Source organism: Lissotriton helveticus, chromosome 2_1, assembly GCF_964261635.1.
Source record: "Lissotriton helveticus chromosome 2_1, aLisHel1.1, whole genome shotgun sequence".
Classification (NCBI taxonomy): Eukaryota; Metazoa; Chordata; class Amphibia; order Caudata; family Salamandridae; genus Lissotriton; species Lissotriton helveticus.
Genome location: NC_136059.1, coordinates 458,015,291 through 458,032,721, shown reverse-complemented (window position 1 = coordinate 458,032,721; position 17,431 = coordinate 458,015,291). Strand labels below are relative to the sequence as shown.

The 17,431-nt window shown below is 50.6% G+C and overlaps 1 protein-coding gene across 7 annotated transcripts in view; it reads right to left on the bottom strand.

Annotated features, from left to right (window-relative positions):
• The window catches only part of DDX4 (DEAD-box helicase 4), a 1,965,714-nt gene that overhangs the window by 185,157 nt on the left and 1,763,126 nt on the right, over nucleotides 1–17,431 (bottom strand). For all 7 annotated transcript variants that reach the window (XM_078675096.1, XM_078675100.1, XM_078675101.1 and 4 more), the window contains one exon: nucleotides 8,862–8,961. In XM_078675096.1, the coding sequence (XP_078531222.1) occupies nucleotides 8,862–8,961 (100 nt within the window). The remainder of the gene's footprint in view (nucleotides 1–8,861; nucleotides 8,962–17,431) is intronic.

Below are 17,431 nucleotides of genomic sequence, written 5' to 3'. Positions count from 1 at the left end.
TGAAGCTAGAATGAGACAGGCTGCTCTGAGGATTGAAAGGGAAGAACTTGCCCTGGCCAAAGAAAAGCTTGCCTTTGCTAGAGAGCAGCAGACGAGTGGGCTAGCTCCCACTGGTGGCAGCAATCTCGCAAGAGATAGAGAGAAGGGTTTAGATACTAAACACCTGACTAAGATAGTGCCCCCCTTTAAGCAAGGGGATGATATCCAGAAATGGATGGCTGCTTTGGAGAGGGCCTGCACTGTGCAGTGCATTCCCCGAAGTCAGTGGGCAGCTATACTGTGGCTCTCCTTTGATGGTAAAGGTAGAGATAAGCTCCTCACTACAAGAGTGGAGGATGCTAATGATTACCAGGTCCTGAAAAATGCACTGGTTGATGGGTTTGGTTTAACCACTGAGCAGTACAGGTTGCTGTTCAGAGACACCCAGAAAACTCAGTCTCAGGACTGGTCTGACTTTGTGGATTGTGCCACTAAGGCTTTGGAGGGCTGGTTGCTGGGTAGCAAGGTTACAGATTACACAGGATTGTATAATCTTATGATGAGAGAACACATTTTAAACAATTGTCAGAACCAGTTGTTGCACCAGCACCTTGTTGATTCAGATCTGACCTCTCCCCAAGAATTGGGAAAGAAGGCAGACAAATGGGTCAGGACAAGGATCAAGCAGAACCAGAACCAGAACCAGGGTGGTCAGAAGAAAGCAGACCAAAAGGGTAATGTTAAGAGTGAACAAAATGACCAGAAGTCTTCACCAGGTCCCCAACAAACCAAAGAGGGTGGGGGTCAGGCTTCCCAGAAGAAGAAGACTCAAGAAGGCCAGTCAAAAAGGTGGTGCCAGTACTGCAAAAGTAAGTCTCACTGGTTTAGTGAGTGCACCAAAAGAGGAGGACAAACTCCTGCCACTACAGCCCCTAAGGCAACTGCACCCCCTAGTACAGTCAGTAGTGGTAGTGTTCCTCCCAAGGCATTAGTTGGGTTAACCTTGGGTACTGAGGGGTCTGACAACTTAGTTGGCACACTCACTCAGGCTGTCCTGGTCTGTACAGGGGACATGGATATGTCCCCTGATATAAGTCCCAATACTTTGGGCAAATACAGGCAGACACCTTTGATTAATGGCAAAATGGCTCAGGCCTATAGGGACACTTGTGCCAGTGTCACCATGGTGACACCTAACTTTGTGGACCCTGGACAGATCATGCCAGGTACAGATTTCCTGGTGACCAATGCCAGCAACGTCACTACTAGTCATAGTGTGGCGATTGTGGCTTTCTCCTGGGGTGGAGTGAAGGGACAAAAGAAAGTTGTAGCCAGTTCAGACCTCCCAGTTGATTGTTTGTTGGGCAATGATTTGGAGTCATCACTATGGTCAGAAGTGGAGCAGAGGACTCACATGGAAATGTTAGGCTTGCCAGCACATGTGCTTGCTGTGACTAGGTCACAGGCCAGAAGATGCCCCACTGAACAGGTGCTGGATCCTGAAATTATGGACCAGACACCTTCCAAGAAGAAGAGCAGTAGGGTTAAGGCTTTGCCTTCCCCCTTGCCCCAGGTTGAGGATCAAGTCTCTGAGGAGGCTGATCTGAGAGAACTGAGCCTAAAGAGCTTGAACTTGATCAAGATGAGTTTCTGGGCTCAGGGGGACCCTCCAGAGCAGACCTGGGGAAGGCACAGTTGAGCTGCCCTTCCCTTGAACCCCTCAGACAGCAGGCTGCTGCTGAGGCTGCAGGGAATGCCACAGGTGCCCACAGGGTATACTGGGAAGATGGACTCCTGTACTCTGAGTCAAGAGACCCCAAGCCTGGTGCAACCAGGAGGCTGGTCATCCCCTTGTCTCTGAGAGGTTTCCTTCTCACCTTGGCCCATGAGATTCCCCTTGCAGGTCATTTAGGTCAGACAAAGACTTGGGACAGGCTTGTCTCACACTTTCACTGGCCCCATATGAATGAGAATACCAAGGAGTTTTGTCGCTCCTGTGTCACTTGCCAAGCCAGTAGTAAGTCAGGTGGCACAACAAAGGCCCCCCTCATACCACTACCTGTGGTGGGGGGTCCCTTTGAAAGAGTGGGGATTGACATTGTTGGTCCAATGGAACCCCAGACAGCATCAGGGCACAAGTTTATACTGGTGGTGGTGGACCATGCCTCCAGGTATCCTGAAGCTATTCCACTTAGGACCACTACAGCACCTGTAGTGGCAAGGGCCCTAGTTGGAGTGCTCTCCAGAGTGGGTTTCCCTAAGGAGGTCGTTTCTGACAGAGGTACAAACTTCATGTCAGGATATCTGTGAGAAGTTGGCCTGATATGCAGTGCTCACTATTCTAGTGATCACTATGTATCAGTCCAAACAACCCTTATTGATGATTGGTTGTAAGTCAACATTATAGACCAGCTATCCTAGTAGCATGGATACGAGCAGTCTAAGGCTAAGACTCTAGAGGGCGTGTTAAGCCAGCTGTTTTACCATCACATTACCCCTTGAACACCCAGTGAAAGGACACCACACAAGTGTTATGAAAATAAACAGTGTATTTATTAGAATCACAACAACCCTGTACTCTTTATGAGGACAGGGTGCTAGGCACACAACAAAACTCTTACGAAAATACTTAAGTTAGCACAGTATATACAAATGCCCGAGGGGCACGAAAAACCATATACTCTAAAAGTGGAATGCGAAATTACTAGCAGGTAAGTACAGTACTAATAGGCTTTGGAATCGCTAGGACTTGACTATGGAATCGTTAGATTACTTCTAGGAGGCCTAGGGGACTCGGGTGCAGAGTGTGCACTCTCACGCGGGATGCGGGACAAAGTCTATGGTAGCTAGTAACGTTAAAGTTAGTGTTCACGGGCGAACCCGACCTGGTAGGGAGAAAACGACAGTGGATTCTGACCCTTGGATAGTGAGGCTATGCTGGGGCACCGAAATGCCGAAGTTACCTAGCCCAGGGGCTGCAGCTGCATATGTCTCAAAAGACGTCGGGAATCCTCGTTGCCGGACCAGGAGCCTGGAAGAAAGATGCTGGCAGGCGACCAGTGAAGAGAGTTCGAAGTGATCCAAGCCTGGATCTGGAAGATGGATGACACCTGAAAGCAGAGGGGACCAAGTTCGTGACTACTAGCCAGGAGGGCACCGGATGGTAGTCACCTCGACTAGGTGAGTGGGCGACGCTGTGCTCTGCAGATCTCACGGACCAGGAGGCGTTGTCGGCGACCAGGATGGAGAGGCGAGCTGTCCCACGATGGATGAAGCTGTCGGCGTCGAAGAACCCAGGATTGGGCAACAAAGCCTTGGCTAGTTCAAGCCCACGCGGTGGACTCAAAATGGCGTCTTGAGTGGACCAGGAGGGTCCGGGGTGCTCCTCTTCTGGAAGGGAGCAAGAGCCAGTCTGGAGCAACCAGACCAGCAGCAGTGATGTCGTCGGGCGTCGTTCAGAAGGCCACAAGCCAGCGGGCTAGTAGCCAAACAACGCGGTGAGCAGCAAAAAGCAGAAGGGCCCCACGCCGATCGTGGAGATGCTGGGGATGGAGTCGATGCCCATGCGCACTGTAGTCCAGGGGAGGAGCCACCTATCTCGTGATACTTCGAAGACTCTTCCAGGACAACAATGTGCAATCCTCCGGACCCAACACTAGGCGGCGATCTATGCATCAGATATGAATTTAGCAGCCCACATGCCTCGAACTATTATATCTAAGCAAGGGGTGATTACACAACCTTGCCCCAGCTGAGTGATCAGCCAGTTGTGTCAGTTTGGAGGGCCAGCCAGGGGTGGCAAAAGATATGCTGCAGCCCCTGGTAGGCCTTGGATGCACCTATGCCCTGAGTACCTATAGTACACTATACAGGGGCTCATAAGGTGAACCAATATCCAATTAGGTATGTATCTAAGGTACATGGAGTCCATTTTATAGAGAGAGCAGATAGTTGGCCGGAATCCTGCTAATCAGGGCCCCAGGCTAAGTCGAAAACCAGCTAAACACAAGGCTAAAAATCTGGGGTAACCATTGTCAGGTATCCACCTTCCTACACTCATGGCCATGAGTCATATTTGGATTAGGTCTTTCCTTAGTGACCGCATTCAGGCAATCCGCCTGGCCCCCTTTACTGCTGCCAAAAAGCAGACGACCTGTGGGGTTCCCCAGGGTTCTTCCCTGTCCCCTCTTTTGTTTAACCTGTACCTTGTCCCTTTGATTCAATCCCTGGGAAAGTTTAAAGTCGCCACCTTTCATTATGCTGACGACTTACAGCTCATCTTTACCATCGACAGCTCTTCCGACTCAATCAGGGAATTCCAGGACACCATGCTACACATCCGTTGTTGGATGGATGCTAATCATTTAAAGCTTAATCCTGGAAAGACGGAAATAATCCTCAATGGCAAAAGCCAAATATGTTGGGGTCCCCAATACTGGCCGCCGGAATTAGGTCCTGTGCCCACACCCTCTACATCGGTTAAAAGCCTAGGAGTGATCATCAATAGAGACCTCACATTGAAAAATCAGGTGAGCGCGGTGGTATCCTGCTGCTTCTACCAGCTTCGCAGGATAAAGAAAATCAGTCGGATGTTGACCCACTCGGCCTTGATCCAGGTGGTGATAGCGCTAGTTCTATCCCGCCTGGATTATGCCAATTCTATCTATCTGGGCCTTCCACTGCACCTTGGCAAACGTCTCCAACTGGTTCAGAACCAAGCTGCCAGACTGATCCACCTACGTCCCCGTTGGCAATCAGCTAGGCCCTTGCTTAAACAACTCCACTGGCTTCCCTTTACCCAACGAGTACAATTCAAAACTGCTTGTATTGTCTTTAAGTCCCTCCATACCCGCAGCCCCCAATTCATTAATATCCTCCTGTCTAGATATGTCCCCTCCCGCATTCTCCGGTCTGCTAACCTTCACCTTTTGTCCACACCTATCTTCAAGCTGCAACGCCAGGGTGGACGCAGGTTCGCCATTCTGGCATCTAAACTTTGGAATTCCCTCCCTTTGGAGATTCGTTCCTGCTCTGACCTCCTAGTGTTTAGGAAACAGCTTAAGACCTGGCTCTTTCCATCGGCCTAGGCTCCTCTTTTCCATCTGGGTCATGCTCTTAGTCAGCGCCATGAAGCCCTCGGGTGTACGTGCGCTTTAAAAATGGCTGTTAACATAACATAACATGAGAAAGGACTATCTTCTCCGGCGTCACGTGCCTCCCAGGGAGCGGCGGGTATGGAGCAGGCCGCGACGCCTGCGGTGGAGCCGTGGGGGCGGTGTCGCACGAACCCCCGGCCGCTTCCCGTGAGCGTCGGGGGGAGTCAGAAGAGCTATGGCGCCTCTTCGACTTCTTTGTGCCTCTTACCTGAGGACTTCGAGCCCGAAGACTGATGACTACTCCCGGAACTGTGGTGACTCCGGCCCCGCGGCGGGTTTCTCGACCTCCTTCCGGACCGGGACCTCGACCTGCGCGGGGCTGACTGCCGGAGCTCGAGTCGCTTGCGGGACCGCTCCCGTCTAGCTTTGGACATCAGGGCCCGGCAGTCAGAGCAGGACTTGTTGTCGTGGTCGGGGCCCAGACAGTAAAGACATCGGCGATGGGGGTCGGTAACAGACATCAGTCGGTTGCAATTGACGCAGGGTTTTAACCCGGGCATCCCTAACGGCACCGTCGGGAGTCGAAAGACTTCAAAATCCGTTCAAAAAGGATCGAAAAAGTTAGTCAAAAATTGACTAGGGTACAACTTTTTCAGGATCGGTGCTTGCTGGCTCGAAAAAAAAAAAAAGAACTGACATCAGCGCGCGAGGGCGGCGTCTAAGTACTCCGGCGACGTCATCCCGGTGCCAACGACGGACGCGGAGCCGCAGAAGACGCCTACCGACGCGCAAGGGTACTGCTACGCAAAAGTTTCCGGATCCAGTCTGACGCCTGGGGATATTCTAAGGTGGGAATTTCCCCTACGTTTGAAACATGCCTCCATCCTACCCCTCCTAAAAAAAACCAATTTAGACCCAACAGACTTGAATAACTTTCGTCCCATCGCCAGACTACCACTCCCAGCCAAAATCATGGAGGGCATACTAAATAGACAGCTTAGTTCCTTCCTGAGATCAGGAGAGAGACTGGACTCCTCACAACATGGATTCAGGGCGGGACATAGCGCAGAATCGGCACTGATCAAATCAGCCGAAGATATAAGAAGGGTGCTGGATATGGGGGGTAGAGCCGCCCTGATCCTGCTGGACTTGTCCGCGGCCTTTGATACGGTCAACCATAAAATATTGGTGGACCGTTTGAGGGCCAGTGGGATTCAGGGAAAGGCTCTCGACATCCTGCAAGCCTTCCTATCTGGCAGGACTCAGTCGGTGGCCTTGGGGGACTTCGAATCCGAGCCATTTGTGCTCCCCTGCGGAGTCCCTCAGGGGTCTTCCCTGAGCCTGACTCTTTTTAATGCCTACGTCTTCACCTTGGCGCCAGTGATTAGATCCTTCGGATACAATCTCACATCCTACGCTGACGACGCGCAGATTGTGGTGTCACTGCGTCAGGGAGAATTGGATAGCACAGCAGACCGGTTCAGAAGCTACATGCTGGAGGTGAGCAAGTGGATGGCAGGAAACTGCCTGAAGCTCAATTCTGCAAAAACAGAAGTGCCGCTGTTTGGTTCATGTGAGAACTTCTGGTCCCCTCGTTGGTGGCCAGAAGAAATGGGGGCTCCCCCTTCTCCAGTTTCGAAAGTAAAAAATGTGGGGGTCCTGATGGACGACTCTTTGTCCTTCAGGCCACATATCAACGCACTGTCCTCGGCTACCCATTACGTTCTTAAAACTATTCGGAAAGTCCTTCCATTTCTCCCGGTGGAACACAAGAAGACAGTAGTGACCGGACTGGTGATGTCCCGGTTAGACTACTGCAATGGTCTGCTGCTGAATGCCCAGCAGGGACTTTTAAACAAACTTCAAATCCTGCAGAATGCAGCAGCACGCCTGATCACAGGCACCCCCAAGTTCACCTCAGTAGCTCGGGACCTTCTAAAGCTACACTGGTTGCCTGTTCGGAAAAGAATCGCTTTTAAGTCACTCTGCGTGATTTTTAAGGCTCTGCACGGCCTGGGCCACCAAAGTATGACCCCTCTCTTCCAGTGGTACAAACCAGTGCGAGGTTTAAGATCAGCCGAGCAGGGCCTGGCAGTAGTCCCCAGAGTAAGAAAATCTCGTTGGGGAGGCAGAAGTCTTTCCCTGGGATCTGCCAAGGCATGGAATTCGCTGCCTCCGAACCTCAGACAGATCCCTGACTTGCTCACATTCAGAAGGGCCCTTAAAACCTGGCTATTCTCACACTAACTCTCATTCCCACGCCCGCTAGTGATCATTCAGCGCCAGGACACCTCCGGGTAACAGTGCGCTTTAAAAATGTCCAAAATAAATAAATAAATAAGGTAAGGAATCTAATACTAACCTATTTCTTTCAGATCCCCTCATTCTGAATAGTCTACTCCGCATCAGATGTCGTACGATGCCTACACGGTGGAGGAGAAGCAACTTTGACCGCTGTCAATATCGGAGTCGGCTGATCGAATTCCAGCGTCGTAGGTCAAGATCCTGAAGGAATGTGGTCATGCTCCAAAGCAGCGCCAGTTGACGTCAACCGGCGCCAACCCTTCGACCCCAATAGCTCAACCGTCACCAAGGGCAAACATTCCGACGGCGCCAAGCTCACCTCCTAGGGTCCTAAAGGCACTGCAGAGGGAGATGGGATTCCAAAGATGTTGTACAATGAATTATGACATTCCTTCATCTGAGCCATCAACAGAAAGGCTCCCGGAAACCTGGGGAGTTGCTGTGCAGAGTACGGCCTCTTCAACCGTCAAGCAGGAGGAGCCATGGGAGACGGAGTCTCCAAGTGGTGAAGTCCAAGGATGCTGTGATTTCAACTGCCCCTTACCTTCTGACTTCCCCAGTGAACAATGTCCTCCAGACCGGCCTCAGCTCCTAGATCGACCCCGCTTTTCCAGAGACTGAGACTGGGAAGCCTCCGAGGATCAAGACACACACGCTGCCATTAACTTCATACGTTGCTGCTTGAACAACTTTGATTTTAGTTTCTGGCAGGAGCCACAATCCTCAGCGTCATGGTGCTCGCCTAAACAGCACATACAAATTGTATGCGAGTCCGTCAGCGACATGTCAGCTACAAGACCCACGAGGTTTGAAACCTGTAGACATCTAGGCAAAGACACGCTGTTCCACCGACACAGTGTTGAAGCAGGTCAAGAAAATAAATCTGCCCGAGGAACGCTTCTCCGGATCCACGTTACAGCGCGGAAAAGAAAAAACTGACATTCGCCTGCCAGAGGGGCCTTTTATGGCTCCACCGACGTCAGGACCGGAGTCAATGTCATTGCGGAGACATACGACGCAGTCTCCCGGCGTGCAGAGGTACTGCTTAAAAAGTTTGGGATCCAGACTGGAGCCAGGGTAGAATTCAAAAGTAATCTGTGGCTAGATGTCTCTATCAGATACGGTTGTTCATGTAACCAAGTTTATATTTTCCTACCAGTTATCAGGTTAACATCTTACCTTTTCACTTCTCCCTTCATTCAACTTTCATTTCCTCATTTCAAATAAGTTTGAGAGTATTAACTCTTCCTGGTTTGTCACTCTTCTGACGGACATGCACCTTGAAGTTTGCACCTTGCTTTTAACCAGTAAACTCAGCTAAGCTTGCCTGTGCTTTATTTTACTTTTTCAGAACACAAACAGTAGCAATTTCACCAACTGTAGCACAATTCTGTCTTTAATTGCTCAAGCTATGAATATTCCTATGACAAATGACACCAATGTAAACTTTCAACATAAAAAAAACTTAACAGATGGTCTCACCCATGAATACTTGTTGCCAATACATTCTCTTGACAAAGAAGTGTTGTCAGATAATCCGCTCTTTTTTTTGTTTTCACAAAAATCATGGTCCTTTCACTCCCTATAAAGTAAAAGATTAAAAATGTTAATCTAAATATATACCAAAATAAACTGCACCAAATGTGCAATGAAGGGAGTCAACACAAAACTATGAGCAGGAAAGGCAACAAGTTACTTACTGTGAGGAAATAGGGTGCATTGTATGGTGTCGGTGTGCAACCTCACTGTGTAGTATGCTTACACCCTTTAGGACCCTTGGGTTTCTACTGCCAAATGCTCCACTCAATCCTGGATAGATGTGGCACTAAATAAGGCTTACACAGAGGAATTTGAACAGCACCAAAACAATTGCAGAAGAAATGGACAAGATACTCTGGAAATTGGACACCAATTCATAAAAACAGGTTATATTTTTCTGAATATCTACACACCAAAACGAAAAAGATCCACCTTGGGTTCAGGAAATCTAGATTTTACAAAAAAAATACAAAAGCGCAATTTAACTCAACCACGACCAAGCCTTGGCAAAGTCAACAAATTGGACAGTCAAACTATTTCAAGAACACTTAGATAAGTGTCAATGTGGTCGGTTAGAAGTACTTGGGATGACCAACTGCGTCCCTGCGTCGTCGGCGCACGTGACATCAGCGAGGTCACATAAGTCGCACCCTGGCGCGCCTATGTCAGTTTTCTTCTGAGAACTTTTCCGCACCACAACTCGGAGCCATCAGACTTATCTGAGTATAGTAACAGTGTGCGAAAAGAAAAACGGAATGGTGGGAAACAACACAATAAGGAGCAGTGCCAACACTTCAGTACCACAAGCAGGGAAAAAGAATTACAGAGCATAGCCCTGAACAGCAAATCTGCCAGCACAAAGATAGCACCCCCCGCCCCCGAGTCAGGAACACATGAAAAGTGTCATGAAAACATACAACACTACCACAGCCCCAACCAATTACAATGAACGGGAACCAGTGTGGGACATGTAGGAGAGTAGGGTCTGCTTTCCTATGGTCACCCCACTTTTTTGCTTTTTGCTTCACTGGTTTTCGACCCACAGCCCTGCTGTTCTCTCTCTAAATTCACACCATGTACTTTAGGTACATCACCAATTGGGAATTGGGTCACTCTTGTGAGTCCCTGTACAGTGTACCATAGGTACCCTGGGCATAGGTGCACCCAAGGCCTACCAGGGGCTGCAGCATATCTTTTGCCACCCCTGGCTGGCCATCCAAACTGACACAACTGGCTGATCCCTCAGCTGGGGCAAGGTCGTGTAATCACCCCTTGCTTAGATATAGTATTCCTATATCTAACCTTATATCTAGACACATATACACCTATAAGTCACTCCTATAGCAGGCCTTAACAATCCTGAAGGCAGAGTGCTTGGTTTTATGTAAGATGGTGCTCTAGCATGAGCTGAGCCTGTCTGCAGCTTTCGGAACCATGTCCTTATAGCTGTTCTAGGATATGGCCATACCATATACTCTGAAGTGCATTATGAAACTCGCGGTTAAATGCTAACTTTGGTACGACTTTATCAAAACATGTCATGTAAGGTGTCATACGCTTTGGAATACTACCCCCTCGCCAGTTCTGGTGACTGGCGTAGCATTCCACCCTTCTAGAGGGAGAAGATATGTTGTTCCTACTGATCCCAGTTAAAGTTAACCAGAGCCTCAGCATCACAAAATGGATGCTGCTGCCACAGACACAAATCTGACCTCCTGCTGCTGGGAGTCCTTCCAGCGAGGGAGGCTTGGACAATAGGTTTCCTGTCTTGGGAGGTGCTAGCACCACCCCAGACAGGCCATAGTGTATTGGGGCAGGGAGGGCTGAATGAAATGAGACACTGCCTGGGGCACACAAGGTGTCCCATGCATAGTCCAGTTCAAACCGGTGCTGGGGCACTCCAGCCTCAGCTCTGGCGCGAAACTGGACAAAGGGAAAGGGGTGCAACCACCCCTTCCTGGGTCCCACCCATAGGAGAGACCTAGCAGGTAATCCAGCCCCTAAATTTGGTATATAGCTAGGAGCTGAGTCCCAAGACTTTAGATTTATCCTGACTGAAACTCTGATACGAAACTCTGGACCCTTAGACATCCTACTCGACGTAGAAGACTGAAGAATCTCCCTTGTGGTCAAGGAGGGACCACCCTGTGCAATCAGGCACCATCAAGCAATCAACGGTTTGCTTTGTCGACGCTCCCGCCGGAGCCCGAGCACAGAGCCTGGCAAGACCCGGACTTCCAGCCATCCAACAGCCCGATCCACAGTCACAGCAGAGCTGAGACCCGTGGAGGCGAAGAGACGTGGGACCGGCCATCTTGGAAAGCCAGCGAATTGCTTTACGTGCAACTTCTGAGGCACCCTCGAAGTTGTGCATTGGGGATTGAGAAGCCCCTAGCCCCATCTGCACCGAAGATCAGACCTCCACACTCCACGAGTTCGGCGTGGGGCCCTTCTGCATTTTCCTGCTCTACGCGTCTGTCCGGTCACTTGCCCGTTGGCTAGTGGCCTCTGTGACAACGAAACCTTGAATCTACACCGCTGGTCTGGTTGCTCCAGACAGGCCCTTGCTTCCCTGAAAAGGAGAAGTCCATCAGGCCTTGCTGGCCTGATCAAGAAGCCATCTTCGATAACTGCGTGTGTTGCCTTTGCCAAGGTTTGTTGACTCCAATCCGGAAGCCGACACCACCGACAGCGAAAGCCTTTGTGGGACAGTCCGTATCCAGCTCCTGGTCGTCGTCGACACCTCCTGGTCCACGTGGCTGCAGAGACAAGCTTCACAACATCACCTGATCGCATCCCGACATCGCCTGGTTCCTTCCTGGTTCCATTCTGGTCACTGGCTAGTGACCCAGACTCTGTCCCTTCTGCTTTCAGGTACTCTTCATCCTCGATCCGCCCTTGGATCCAACCAGACACTTCTCTCCTGGTCGCCTGCAGCATCTTTGTCCAAGGCTCTATAGGAATCAGACGAAACCCGACACACTTTTACACCCGCTTCCTGTGGGTGAGGTAACGCGAGTATTTGGGTACTCCTGTGGTTATCGACTATCCTAGTGTCCTAGTTTCAAGTAGCTTTTCCCTAGTCCATCCGGAAGTGTCCTAAAAGAACTAGTTTCCAGCTCTTTCGTTCCCATTCTTACTCTATGGTAACTCGAGTGCGTGTAAAGACACTGCACCCGCATCCCGCGGGCCTCCTGCTCCCTATCCTTTGGTAGTACAGTTTAGCCCCAGCGATTCTCCAGGCCAGACCACTATTTTAGTATATGGTTTGAAGTGCCCCTAGGGCATTACTGTATTTTGTGCAACTTATTGTATTTTAATTAAGTATCTTGTTATGTGCTGGTGCCTCTGACCTCATAAAGAGTTCAGAGAATTGTGTTAGAAATCAATACATATATATTTTGATATACAACCTGTGTGGTGTCCTTTCACTTGGTATTAATGGGATTGCATATGGTAAAATAGCTGGCTTCACATGCCCTCTTGAGTTTAGCCTAAGACTGCTTTGTCCATGCTACCACTAGGATAGCTGATCTAGAAGGTTGACTTTACAACCATCACCATAAGGGTTGTTTGGACTGGTGCAAGGTGCTCACTAGAATAGTGATCATCATATACCAGGGAAACTTCTCACAGGACAAACAAGGCACGACGGGACAAACAAGGCACGACAAGACTCCCAAACAGCCCCCAACACAGAACGTGACAACCCCTGTAAGGAACAAGGGCAGAGGCCCAACCAAAAGACCTCAACCTAGAGGACAGCAGAGGGGCCAGGACCCCTAGCAAAGAAGAGGGGGGTGGGGGGTGGGGGGGTAGGCCCTAACCTGGGGCAACTAGAACACAAAGGCACAAGAGTGCTTACAAACCGACCCTCTCAAGCGCCACAAGGGGAGAAAGGAACAAATAAACAGTACGAACATCCTGCCAACAAAGAGCGACAGAATGCACGCACCGAAGACAGCCACCCACAGGGAGGCGAATGCAGAAGACCAAACCAAAGGGTCCTCGCAGAACGGGGAGGAAAAGCGGGCCGTGAAGGAATCTGCAGCTAGAATCGTCTCTACCGAAGGTAAATAAATCGTACATCTGATAGAGACTACTAGCCGCAGATTCCTTCACGTAGAATAGATACCCTAGCCATACCCAAGGGGAAGGAGGGTCTGTGAGATGACCCCAGCAACCTGGTCACAACAGAGGGTCCCACAGGGGCCAAGTCCCAAAGATAGGACGGGGAGTCCCGTCCCCCAGACAAGGGGAACCCCCGCAAGCAAAAGACCACCAACATCGAGGGGGATGCGGGAAATGAGAAGAGAATATGTAGCCTGTCCTCACTCAGCAAAGGAAACCAGGCAAGGCGAAAGGAGGCCAAAGCACCCCACACCCACACAAGGCAGCAAAACCTCCGGCCAAGGCAAGGAAGAGGAGCACTGAAGGAGAAGAGCAAACTAGAGACTCCAAGGAGAAGAGGCAGAGGAAGGCAAGCCTCTCACCATTGAACACACCCAGTGAAGAGGGCCGCCGAGCCTAACACAGCCAGAAGGCAAAGACCAGGCATAACTGCACCATCCGCAATAAGCAGGTGGAAGCCGAAAACGGGCAGCCCAAGGTCACCCAGGAAGAACCGTCCAGCACCCCGCAGGGACAGACTGCACCCGAAGGGAACAAGAACTCCGGGACCATCTCAACCAACAGGGAGGAGAGGTAGAACTGAGTGCAAGGCCCACTGGAAGGAGCGGAAAAGGCAAGGATGACTGTCCAACCAAATCGTCAAGAAGGCTCAATGGTGCAGAAAAACAGCAGGTCAGCACCAGCCAGACGCCAAAAGCACAGTGGAAGGATGCGCTCAGGGCAAGCCAGACGACAGCCGAAGACCGAGAGCAAGAAGGGTCCAGACACGCTCCAGGGAGGAGTCCGCTCCCACAGCCCAAAAAGAAGTGGAATCAGGCAGAGCCTAAACGCCCGGCCGCACACAGCAGGCCAGACTAGATAACAGCGCAGTGACCCCGGAGAAGGACACCCCAGGGCGCAACTAAAGCCATCCCAGCCATCAGCAAGAGGACTGCAACTGCAACATACCTTAAGGCCACCGAGAACAGAGGCCCGAAGGCGATCACAACTCCGCAGCGCATAACAGAGCTATATAACAGCTACCACTGCCCCGCATAGGGCATGCTACGTCCCAAAACATGGGAACCTCTGGGGCATAAACGTTGGCAGCAGAGGACAACAGAAAATACCTGCGGAAAAACCCGCAGAAGGCTTGTCAAGCAGCCAAAGAGAAAAAACAGCAGGCCTAGTCTCAGGGCCAGCATGGTGTAGAAAACCCAAAAGCAAAAACAAACAGTGAAGAAGGGACGGCCAGCAGCCAACAGAATCACAGTCCCAACATGGAGGACTAGAGTGGCCATGAAGCACACAGAACACACAACTAGGGCGACCCGCCCCAACGGAAGAACACCTCCAAGAACCAGATCAACCCACAGGTCACTGAGAGGGAGGAGGAGGGCGAAGCCCCGCCAAGAACCTCTGAATGTCCAAGTCCGCAGGGGAGTGGAACAAAAGAGCACCATCGAAAGGAAGGTCAACCAGCCGTTCCCAAACGCTCTACAGGAACACACTGTCTCGAAGCCAGGCATGGTGACTGTGAGAAGTTGGCCTGGTATATGATGTTCACTATTCTAGTGAGCACCTTGCACCAGTCCAAACAACCCTTATGGTGATGGTTGTAAAGTCAACCTTATAGACCAGCTATCCTAGGGGTAGCATGGGCAAAAGCAGTCTTAGGCTAAACTCAAGAGGGCATGTGAAGCCAGCTGTTTTACCATATGCAAACCTTTTAATACCAAATGAAAGGACACCACACAGGTTATATATTCAATATATATATGTATTTATTTCTAAACAGATCCCCTTAACTCTTTATGAGCACAGGAGCTCAAGCGTATAACAAGTAACTTAATATAACATACAAAAGTTGCGCAAATATGGATAGGCCCTGGTGGCCCGTAAAACCATATACTAAAATAGTGGTACAAGAACCACGTCACGAACAATGGTGAGGCCTAGGGCCTTGGGAATCGCTGGGGCAACACTGGACTAACAGCAGTTAGGACGTGGGAGGCCCACAGGATGCAGGTGCAGTGTCTAAATGCACACGCGTGCACCAATAGAAGTCAATGGGTGCGTAAAGTTAGAAAGTTGCAGATTTGGAAGTCTTCCGACTGGACTAGAACTTAGCCACTTAAAACTAGGACACTAGGGATGTAAATCTCTACAGGAGCACCGTAGTACTCGCGTTACCTCACCCACAGAAAGCGGGTGCATAGGTGTCAAAGTGTGTCCGGTTTCGTCGTGGAGTTCTATGGAGCCTTGGAGAAAAGATGCTGCAGGTGACCAGGAGAGAAGAGTCCGGTTGGATCCAAGGGTGGATCAAAGATGTAGAGTACCTGAAAGCAGAGGGGACAGAGTCTGGGTCACTAGCCAGTGACCAGGAAGGAACCAGGCGATGTCGGGTTGCCATCAGGTGATGTCGTGAAGCTTGTCTCCGCGGCCACGTGGACCAAGAGGTGTCGACGACGACCAGGCGGTGGGCACGGACTGTCGCACGAAGGCTCTTGCTGTCGGATCTCAATTCAGAGTCAGCAGGCCTTGGCAAATGCAACCCACGCAGGAATCGAAGATGGCTTCTGGATCAGACCAGCAAAGTCTGATGGGCTGCTCCTTTTCAGGGGAGCAAGGGCCAGTCTGGAGCAACCAGACCAGCGTTGAAAATTCAAAGGTTCGTCACAGAGGCCACTAGCCAACGGGCAAGTGACGGGACAGACGCGTCGAGCAGGAAAATGCAAAAGGGCCCCACGCAGCACTCGGTGAGTGTGGAGAGGTGATCTTCGGTGCAAAGGATGCTCGGGGCTGGGGCTTCTCAATCTCCAATGCACAGCTTCGAGGGTGCCTCAGGAGCTGCACAGAAAGCACTTCGCTGGCTTTCCAAGATGGCCGGTCCCACGTCTCTCGTTGCCTCCACGGGTCTCAGCTTTGCTGTGGCTGTGGATCGGGCTGTGGATGTCTGGAAGTCCGGTTCTTGTCGGTCTCTGTCGTTCGAGCTACGGCGGGAGCAACAACAAAGCAAACCGTTGAGCGCTTGATGGTGCCTGCTTGCACAGGGTGGTCACTCCTTGACCACAAGGGAAATTCTTCAGTCTTCTACGTCGAGTAGGATGTCGAAGGGTCCGGAGTTTCGTATCAGAGTTTCAGTCAGGATTATCTAAAGTACAAGGACACAGCTCCTACCTTTATTCCAAATCAAGGGGCTGGATTACCAGCTAGGTCCCTCCTATGGGTGGGACCCAGGATGAGGGTGGTTACACCCCTTTCCCTTTGTCCAGTTTCGCGCCAGAGATGGGGCTGGAGTGCCCCAGCACCGGCTTGAACTAGACTATGCATGGGACACCTTGTGTGCCCCAGGCAGTGTCTCGTTTCATTCAGCCCTCCCTGCCCCAATCCACTATCTCCTGTCTGGGGTGGTGCTAGCACCTCCCTGTGACAGGAAACCTATTGTCCAAGCCTCCCTCGCTGGAAGGGCTCCCAGCAGCAGGAGGTCAGACTTGTGTCTGTGGCAGCAGCATCCATTTTGTGATGCTGAGGCTCTGGTTAACTTTAACAGGGATTAATGGAAGTAACATGTCTTCTCCCTTTAGAATGGTGGAATACTACCCCCGTCGCCAGAATTGGTGAGGGGGTAGTATTCCAAAGCGTATGACACCTTACACGACATGTTTTGATAAAGCCAAACCAAAGTTAGCAATAACCGCGAGGATTATAATGCACTTAAGAGTATATGGTATGGCAATATCCTAGAACAGCTATAAGGACATGGTTCCGAAAGCTGCAGACAGGCTCAGCTCATGTTAGAGCACCATCTCACATAAAACCAAGCACTCTGCCTTCAGGATTGTTAAAGCCTGCCATAGGAGTGACTTATAGGTGTATCTGTGTCTAGATATAAGGTTAGATATAGGAATACTATACCTAAGCAAGGGGTGATTACACGACCTTGCCTTAGCTGAGTGATCAGCCAGTTGTGTCAGTTTGCATGGCCAGCCAGGGTTGGCAAAAGATATGCAGCAGCCCCTGGTAGGCCTTGGGTGCACCTATGCCCTGGGTACCTATAGTACACTGTACCGGGGCTGATAGGGTGACTCAATATCCAATTAGTTATGTACCTAGGGTACATGGAGTCCATTTTACAGAGAGAGCAGATGGTTGGCCTGGGATCCTGCTAATCAGGGCCCCAGGCTAAGTCGAAAACCAGTTAAACACAAAGCAAAAAATCTGGGGTAACCATAGTCAGGTATCCACCTTCCTACAGTGACGAAGGGCAAGCGAAGAAGTCATGGCATGACCCAGCACCTCCGAGATGTCCAGAGAAGAGCAAAGAATAAAGGCTGCCAGCTCCCGGCCATCCAACACATGGTGCCTCAAATCAACACAAGCACCCTCCTGAGAAGCGGCAG